We start from the raw sequence: 9,057 nt of genomic DNA, 5'->3' as shown, positions 1-9,057 counted from the left end.
TTCTTGCATCAGTCAAGATAGAATGAACTTTACAAAGCAGGTGGATCTGAGCAACAGAAGGGTGAGTGGTGTGGATGTTGCTGGCAACCTGCAGAACAATTGCTGTGTGTTGGTGGGTAACTCAGAGCTGCTGTGCTTGCCCTGGGGGCTATGAGCCACCTCTCCACCCCCTGCTCCCATGGATGACTGGACAAAACCCTGGTCTCATGTGGGATCTGTGGGGCAGCTTGTCCTGCAGAGCATCCCTGAGCGGGGAGGGCAGGGAGATGAAAGCTGGCCCTGCTGAGCCCACACCTGCTCAGCTTCTGCTTCTGCTCCTGCCCTGCTCCAGCCTACTGTTTTTCTGAGAGAACTGCCCCAGTAAGTTAGTGAAGAGGTGGCTCCTCAGGCTCTGCCTCGAAGGACCCTGATGCACAATGGTTATGTAAAACCAATATCAATGTTGAGCCTTAGGGTATTTGAAATACACCTCAATAAAGTCATTACATTTAAAAAATACTTGTTATTTACAGTAACTCAAAGGTGTTTTGTTTTAATTGTTTTCAAAAGCCTACCTCACCAGAGTAACACATTCCTGTAAATCCTTGTTTAGCTTTAATCTCTTAAATTGAAAATCGTAGTAAGCATCTGTAACTTAGAGGGAAAAAGTCTGTTCTTTCCCCACCCACCCCCTAACTCATTCTTTTTAAAACACTCAGTGGCAGTGAGTGGTCTCTATCCCCGTAAGTACAGAGTTAACCTGGGTGACCCCAGACATCAGGGCAGTCTCCTGCATTAAGGCAGTTTGAGACCTGCAAATTCTTTCATGCTGTTGGCCCAGTGAAATCCAGACCCACAAAACACGCACGTGTTCAATGGTTGTGTAATCCAACCTTTATTGTAAAAGGAAAACATAAAAAATATAGTGGAAATGACGTACAAGATGATCACTAAGCACATCAGTGAGCCACAGGTACTGGAGAGAAGGGCATGTCTACGCCCTGGCTGCCCGGGCACCACGTCCACCACTGCTTGGAATGGGAAGGAATGCCTCATGCTGCAGTTGGGCTTTTAACTGTTCTGGGAGACAAAAGAAAAACCCCCAAAATTTCCTTTTATTTAAGAGACACACGAAGCAGGTTCCAAGATTCTCTTCTCTGTCCAACCCTAGAGGGGGGTTGATCTCCAATCCTGGTCGGAGTCTGGAGTGGATGGACCTCCATGTGTCATGGTGCTTGCTGGTGATGCCCTGTCCCTGTCCTTCAGAACAGGGGGTGGCTTTAGAGGGTTGGGTGTGGAAGGCCATGAAGTTTCTCAGTTCAGAGCCGGAGCTGTGAGGGGAGAGGCATCCTCGGGCTCAGGAGGGAGGCAGGCTCTTGGTGCTGCCACACTGCTCTTGGTCTGGCAGTTCCTCTTCCTTCTGCTCCAAATCAATGTTCTGTGGACAAGGTTTCGGGTGAGGCCTGGCCCTATGCTTGCCCGCCTGCGGCGATACATCCACGGCGGTGCATGTGCCAGCAGGTGCTGCCTGCAAGAGCCACTCTGTTGGCTTATGCTCCGTACCCTCTGAAAAGAAGCCTTTTTGGGATCCCCCCTAACACTGGGGCCTGACCTACCTCAAGCTCCTGCAAAACCTCATCCATGAAGTCCTGGGAATTCTGCTTGTAGGACACAGCTAATCGAATTGCGTCATTGAAGAGCTGGGGAGGAAGGAAAACATGGCCATGGGTGCCAGTGACCTGGGCTCTGCCTGCCTTGGACCCACTGGCCAGGTTTTAAGTCCATACAACACTTAAGTCCAATATCAGCAAAGTCACCCCTTAATTTCCTTTCTTCCCATCAGCCTGACTCCACCCATGGGCCTATCAGCTCCCCTCTGTCAATGCCACAGGGACCCCTACCTGTCAGCCCCAGTGCCCACCCCCTCTGCCAGCCCTTCTCTTGTGGTTTCCCTGTCCTTCACCACCTGGCTGTCTGACCTCTACAGACCAGTATTACCTTCACCACGTTGGTGCCATCAGCAGCTGAGACAAAGTACAGGGGTAGGGAGAACTTCCTGGCAAAATTGAAGCTTTTTTGGGTCACCTTTATGTCAGCTGTAGAGAGAAGGTAGGAGACAGGCCTGTCCATCCAGGGAAAGAGAGAGGGGTTTGCAGGGTGGGTCACCGGCAGTCCCATTCCAGAAAGTGGGATCTTTACTGGGAAGGGAGTGAGGGCCTCCAACCAATGGCTGTGTCTTAGGGAGGATGAATCATTGAAGACTCATGGTCCTGGAAAACTGGAAGAAACCTGTGGTGGGTCCCCGTGAATTGCTGACCCCAGACCCAGAGGTGGCCCTACCATCGATTTTATTGGCCACCACGACACACGGGATCTCTGGCCTGAACTCCCGAAGCTCCGCGTACCAGGTGCCCAGGTTCTTATACGTGACCTTCCTCTGCACATCGAACACCTGCAATAAGCAGAGAAGTAGCTCGGGTGTGTCAACGTCTCCATATGCCACCCAGGCCCCTCGCCCACACGGGCAGGGAGCTTGGTGCACATCACAGGCTTGGGAACTGGGACTGGGCCCCTGCTGAGCTGCAGTCTCTCTGACCAGAGGCTGCACCTGTGCCCACCCTTCTCCAGAAAGCCCCCAGAATCAAAATGGTTTTAAAAATCTTTTTTTCCATCTTGTCACCTAATTTATTTATCTATTTTAACCATGTTGTATCATCTTACTAATCAATAGTTTGTAAAAAACTGTAAACTTTTTCCTTAGTCTATTATTTTTATTGCTGAAACTGTTTTAAAATTCCTTTGTAATAATGTAAAGTGTTTCCAGAAGTTCACTTTAGATACTATTATTTACTTTAAACTCTAAGCCTTTAACCTTCTGTTCACTTTGTATTGCAAACTTTTAAAAGTTAATTTTTACATTTTATTATTTTGTAGCTTTTAATTTTATTAACTTTTTGAAACTTGTAGTTTTTACCTACTTTAAAATACCAGCAGGAAGTGTGAGCACCTCAGATTTGCCCTAATGCCTCGAGTTGCTGTGCAGGGACCCTCAAGCCCCTCGGAGGCCAGCCTCCTGCTTCCAAGCTGTCTGTCCTCTGGAATAAACTGACTACCCTAAACCACCCCACACAACAGGGGATGTGACGACAAGCCTGTCTCCTACTGGAATGGCTGCTATGACTTCTCGATGCCCCAGCCTTTCGTGGAGTGACATGGACCAGGACCAGGCCTTGCATGCACGCGGCAGGTGCAGATCAGCAGCTGTCACATCCAAGACAGCAGGAGGTCCACCTGGGAGGTTCATCCACGGTTCTCCCAGGACCAATGCCAACAAGTGACCAGGTTGTCTTGAAATCCCAATAGACTTCTTGTAAAGCATTCTTGTGACAAAACTCCTGCTTCATACTAGGCTGCCTCCCGTGATCACCATCCAATAGTCACCTTTTCCCAGGTCTTATTTCTGGAGTTTCCTCTCCTCATTGTGGGAGCCAAGGAGCTGGCTGGATGAGGAGCCCTCCTGTCAGAGGTTCAAGGTGAGGGTGGAACCCCAGCTCCCTCTGGGACTATGGGAACCCCTTGTGGTCATCAGAGATAGGTGCTTTCTAACTGCCAGGCCATGCAGCAGGAGGGACTGCACGCCAAGCCTCAGAAGAGGGTCCAAGAGGAGCCATGGAGGTGTGTCAGAGGCCAGAGGAGGTCACTCCCAGAGAGAAAAGAGAAGTGAGCTCTGAGCACCAAGGGCCAGGGCTGAACTAAGGCAGAGAGGCTGGGACCCACCTTCCCAGCTCTCCAGGGTCATGTGTGACTCCTGGCATGATATTGCCCTCACTGCCTCACCTTGCCACCCTCTTCTGTCCCCCTGCAGACATTAGCTAAAATTCTGGAAAATTTCAAAGGCTTTTGTACTTAAGGGAGAGTAGGGCCAGAGAGTTCATGGGCAGGTCCTGAAGGACAGTGGCTGACAGGCTGACACAAATCTCTCATGTCCTGGCTCTTCCCAGTGCTGTTTCCTGTCCTGCTGTGACACTATGACCCCAGCCTGGGCTGCAGGGGGCACCTCAGGATACTGTTCTAGACAGCGAGACGAAGGCTGGGAGGGAGAGGAAGGGGCTGGTTTGGGAGGGAAAGCCCCCTGAGAACTGCTTTCCTTCCCCAGCGTCTGTCCTTAGTGAGCACCACCAGGGATGGTCATGGGAGACCTCAGGAGCCCCCTCAGTATTGCTGGGCCCCTTGCCCCTCCCCCCAGGCTAGAATTGCCCAGTCTTCGCCCACCTCCCAGCAGGTCTCATACCATAATGCAGGCGTGGGCCTTGTGGTAGTAGGAGGCATGCATACTCTGGAACCGCTCCTGGCCCGCCGTGTCCCAAAAGTCTGCAATATGAACACAGCTCTGACTGCCTGACAGGCTGGAGGGCAGGGACCCTGAGCATCTCCACGCAGGTGTCTGCGCGGAAGCATGGGGGACATGGAGTCCACCCAGCGTGCTGTCAGGACCCAGGGAGCCTGGCTGAGCTGAGAGGCCTGTGCACACCTGTGTGCGTGTGGGTGGATGAGAGGAGGCACAGGGCCAGGAGGATGGAGAATGCAGACAGGAAGCCCCAAGGAGAAGCTCCCACCGCCCCCCCCCCATGTCCCCCTGTGTGGTGACTGCAGATGGTGAACACGGTTAGGCAGGATGTTGGGCCTGGCCAAGGGGAAGGTTGTCACCTCACGGTAAGTCAGAGCCCTTTGTGGAAGAGAATTTTCAGACCATGTTTGTTATGTCTGGATGCTGGCTCCATCAGAACAGGAGGTCAGAGCACTGGAAATGAGCCCCTGATCTTCCTCCCCTCGCAGGCCTCCAGGCTCTCAGCAGGTGGCCTTCCTGCCACCCCTCGCCTGCATCCCTGCTGGGGTCTTATTTCCTCCCACTGGATTCTCTCCCTCAGACCTTGTCTCCCTCCCACCCCCCACCCCCTGCCTGAGAGTTGGAGTAATTGTGTTGCTCACCCACAAGAATGGTCTTGCCATCCACAGTAGCTGTGTGCTTATACAGGGTCAGGGCGTACGTGGATAGTTGCTGGGGCTGACTGTGGTCAGGTTAAGGAGCAAAGGTGAACAAAAAGGGGAGAGGTTGGTGTGACAGAATGGGCTCTTTCTCTCCTTTTCTTTCTGGCATTATTTCGATTTTAAATGGAATGAATCAGCCTCAGGTATCTCTGGCACCAGCTCCATGGGCGAGGACGAGTGGGAGAGCCTGGCAGCGTGTCCTGACCACCTGGGTCCGAGGGGACCCCTGGAACGGAATTTTACAGATAGGCTGTCATAAGCAGCGTCATGTGTTACTTTAGCAATATGACCGTTACAGGGAAGAAAGCTACCACAAGCCAGACAGCTGACCAGCTGTGAACTGTAGTTGGCCTGTGTGTGAAACCCCAACAGGACCCCTGGGGGTAACCCTTCCTGAAGCAGCAAGACGTCGGCAGTAACCCCTGGGACGCAGGACATGCAGGTGGGTGGGTGTAAGGGAGACCTGATGGAAGGTGAGGCAAGAAACGCCCCAACTCCCTGGGGGCTCCGGCCTCTTCTCACCCACAGTTCCCAGTGAGTTCACCTGGGAAGCTTTGTAAACTATCCTGGTTGCCAGGCAGGTCTCACTCCCAACCTGCAGCACGAACGATTCATGGGGAGAGGGTGGGGCTGGCAGCTCATATTTCATAGAGCTCATTCACACCAGAGAATTATTAAATATCAGGAGCCCAAGCTTTGAGGTGAGATAGGTAAAGGGATCTGCACAGGGATCCAGGCCTTTGGCAGGCACTATTAGCCACTCTACCGCCCTCCTAATATATAGCAAATCCAAATATGAGTAAGGCCCAAAATATGCAGCATTTCAAACCTTGAAGGATACAATCCATCCATGAGAAATCTCTCCATGAGTCTGTAAGGAGAACGTGCATGATGGTCAGGCACGTCCCCCCAGGGGCCACCAGCTGAAGTCACCTGTGGCCCCTCCCACTCGAGCCTCAGCCACACAGGTTCCCTTTAAGGATGATGCCCAGGACCTCCCTCTTCCTGACTCCCCTGAAGTTCCCAGCACACACAGCTGCTCTGCCCACGGGCAGGCACCACAGCAGCTAATCAGCAACGCTAGTTGAAGAAGTAAAGACCCGTCACCTGAGCTCTGCGCTATGTCTATGCTGGAGATCTGTGTGGACCATAGTAAACTCAACAGATCTTAAACTGAACTTGTGTAACCAACTAAATCTGATCCGGCCGAGGGACCTAGTTAGTGCCATCCCTCCTTCTTCACGCCTGGAACCTGGGACTTACGTGACTAACCTCCATGACCTAACAGCTCACACTGCTGTGTGCACCAGTCCTGTGAGGCTCGGAGATCCACTATCTCCACCTCTGCACTGTGGACACCGCAGTCACCACTGCATTATAAATGGGAAGCTTGAGGCCAGGAAGGCTGTACCCCTAGCCTGAAATCTGTTTTCCCCACAATCTGCAGGTCTTCCAGGCAAGTTCTATCTCACCTTGCAGTGCCTCGCTGCCCCGCAGGTAGCACCAATGGAAACATACATATTTTACTTATGATATCTCTCAGATAGAGTGGAATGCACATGGAAGCGATTTTTGAATTTTTAGTTTATTTCTGCATCCCCAGGGCCTAGGTAAAAAAACGTCTAGACTATAACCACCTTCCAAACACCATGGCATATTGCAGCCATGCCCTCACCCCCACAAGCAAAGGCTGAGTGAGGAGCCGAGCAGACTTCCATGCTTTTGAGACTGTAACTAGTGTCCAACAAGGCCGGGTAGGGAGTGGACTTCTTCCCTGCAGAGGGTAACGAGGTTCCCTCCCCGCACAGTGTCAGCTGAGACCCCACAGTCAGAGGCGGTGGGTGGGGGTGGTGCAGCCCCTCCTCCTTCCCCAGTGAAGAGCACCACAGGAAGCCAACTCAGACAGAAGTTTAAATAACACAATATTCAAAATGTCCCAGTTTCAGCAGAAAATCATTCATCATACCAAGAACCAGGAAACTCTCCAACAGAATGCAAAATGACGATCAGCAGACACCAACACTATGACAAGCCAGATGTTGCAATCATCTGACAAGGCTGATAAAGCAGCTTCATAAAAATGCACCACTGAGCAAGTGCAGATGTGCTTGAAGTAAATGAAAAATATAGCAAGTCTCAACAATGGACTACTTTTCAGCACAGAAATAGAAGATATAAATAAGGACCCAACACTAGGAAGAATTAACGCCATTAAAAAGTCCATACTTCCCAAAGCAATCTATAATGTCAATGCAATTCCTATGAAAAGACCAATGGCGCATTTCACAAAATTAGGACAAATAATCCTAAGTTTATATGGAACCACAAAAGACCCTGAATAGCCACAGCAATCTTGGGAAAGAAGAACAAAGTTGGTGGAATCATGCTACCTGATATAAAACTATACTACAAGGCCATAGTAATCAAAACAGTATACTAGTGACATAAAAACAGACAAACAGATCAATGTAACAGAATAGAGAGCCCAGAAATAAACCCACACCTTTATGGTCAATTAATAATTGACAAAGGAAGCAAAAACATTCAATGGGCTAAAAACAGCCTGTTCAATAAATGCTGTTGGGAAAACTGCATAGATAACATGCCAAAAAAAAAAAAAAAAAAAGAAAGAAAGAAACTAGATCACCTTCTTATATTGACTTTTGTTTTTGGATATGTCTCCTTGGGCAACAAAAGAAAAAATAAACAAATGGGATCACATCAGACTAAATGAGAGCTGCACTGGGTGCTGTGGGCATGAATTCATGAAGACAGCCTGAAACCAGCAAATCCCCAGAGACTCATTCACAGCTACTCAAGTCCAAGGCCTTGTTAGTCAAAGATAAAGGTGGACAACAATGTGGTTCTGGGGCACCTGGGAGGGAAGATTACACAAGACATTTGTTTGGGGCAGGTCCACCCTCATTCTGTGAAGGCAGAAATGGATGTGTGCCCTCGCTAGCCCAAGACAGGTGAGAACTAGGATCACAGCTCCTGGAGAGAAGGTGCCAGAGCCTCTGTTCCAATCTTGTGCACATAGGTACTGACATCAGTTAAAAAATAAGCCAAAGTTGCCCTAGCCAGTTTGGCTCAGTGGATAGAGCATCAGCCTGCAGACTGCAGGATTCCAGGTTCAATTCTAGTCAAGGGCACATGATGGGGTTTTGGGCTCAATCCTCAGTAGAGGGCGTGCAGGAGGCAGCCCATCAATGATTCTCTCTCATCATTGATGTTTCTCTCTTTCTCCCTCTCTCTCTCTCTCTCTCTCTCTCTCTCTCTCTCTCTCTCTTTTAAAATTTATTTTTAAAAAATTAAGCCAATCTTTACGTTGAGCATGCTTAGTTGTCATTTCTACCCACTCTTTGAGCTCAGTGAGTCCCTCGGAGAAAGCATTTTTACTACCTTTACCCAGTCTGTCACTGGTTGTGCTAGTCACATCTGTCACACTTCCTCCAACTTTAGTCTCTCAGTCCACAACCACATACAGGAACACCCCAGTTCTCCCTCCTCAGTCTGGACTGCTCCAGTGATCTCTAGGGTGACCTGCTCCACAGTCTGCCAGTACTCATGGAAAAAGCTCAACTTCCTTAGTCCTATGACTTGAGCCCCCACAGATGCTGATGTGATCCCCCAGTCTCCCCATTTCCCCAGTGCACACCTGGGCTCCAGACAAACTACTCTCATGACTTCCACAGAAGCCGTGCTCCACTGTGCCTCCAGAGAACTCTCCTGAGAGCTTAGACCCACCCTGGGCCCTGCCTTTCTTCCCCAATTTCCCAACATACTTGGACTTGCCCACAGCGCTGTCCCCCAGGCAGATGATCTTCACGTTGTCATCAGCATCATATTTCTCTTGGTCCACCTCACAGGGGTTGGCTTTGTCCCTGGCCATTGGCCCCTGGCTCAGCTCAGGGGAGGGGGCTCCTATCTGTATGGACAGCGGAGAGAAGGAGCGGATGAGAGGGGCCCAAGGACACAGGTACACCTTCTCTATTCACCACCTGGCCCACACCCGCTGGAATCAGCGGG

At 50.5% G+C, this 9,057-nt stretch overlaps 1 protein-coding gene across 2 annotated transcripts in view; it reads right to left on the bottom strand.

The window, feature by feature from the left end:
- Nucleotides 1-850: 850 nt before the first annotated feature.
- Nucleotides 851-9,057, bottom strand: part of RABL2B (RAB, member of RAS oncogene family like 2B) — an 8,395-nt gene continuing 188 nt past the window's right edge. Inside the window, exons 2-9 of one of the 2 annotated variants that reach the window (XM_023747213.1) lie at nt 8,814-8,956; nt 5,858-5,899; nt 4,969-5,048; nt 4,271-4,350; nt 2,320-2,431; nt 1,978-2,075; nt 1,596-1,679; nt 851-1,417 (exon numbers count right to left, since the gene is read on the bottom strand). In XM_023747213.1, the coding sequence (XP_023602981.1) occupies nt 1,337-1,417; nt 1,596-1,679; nt 1,978-2,075; nt 2,320-2,431; nt 4,271-4,350; nt 4,969-5,048; nt 5,858-5,899; nt 8,814-8,920 (684 nt within the window). In that variant the 5' untranslated portion in view covers nt 8,921-8,956 and the 3' untranslated portion in view covers nt 851-1,336. The remainder of the gene's footprint in view (nt 1,418-1,595; nt 1,680-1,977; nt 2,076-2,319; nt 2,432-4,270; nt 4,351-4,968; nt 5,049-5,857; nt 5,900-8,813; nt 8,957-9,057) is intronic. The other variant, XM_023747214.1, reaches the window with a different exon arrangement.

Source organism: Myotis lucifugus, unplaced genomic scaffold (assembly GCF_000147115.1).
Source record: "Myotis lucifugus unplaced genomic scaffold, Myoluc2.0 scaffold_812, whole genome shotgun sequence".
In the NCBI taxonomy this organism is placed as follows: Eukaryota; Metazoa; Chordata; class Mammalia; order Chiroptera; family Vespertilionidae; genus Myotis; species Myotis lucifugus.
The sequence above is the reverse complement of the archived record's forward strand: the minus strand, read 5'-3'. Positions and strand labels throughout refer to the sequence as shown.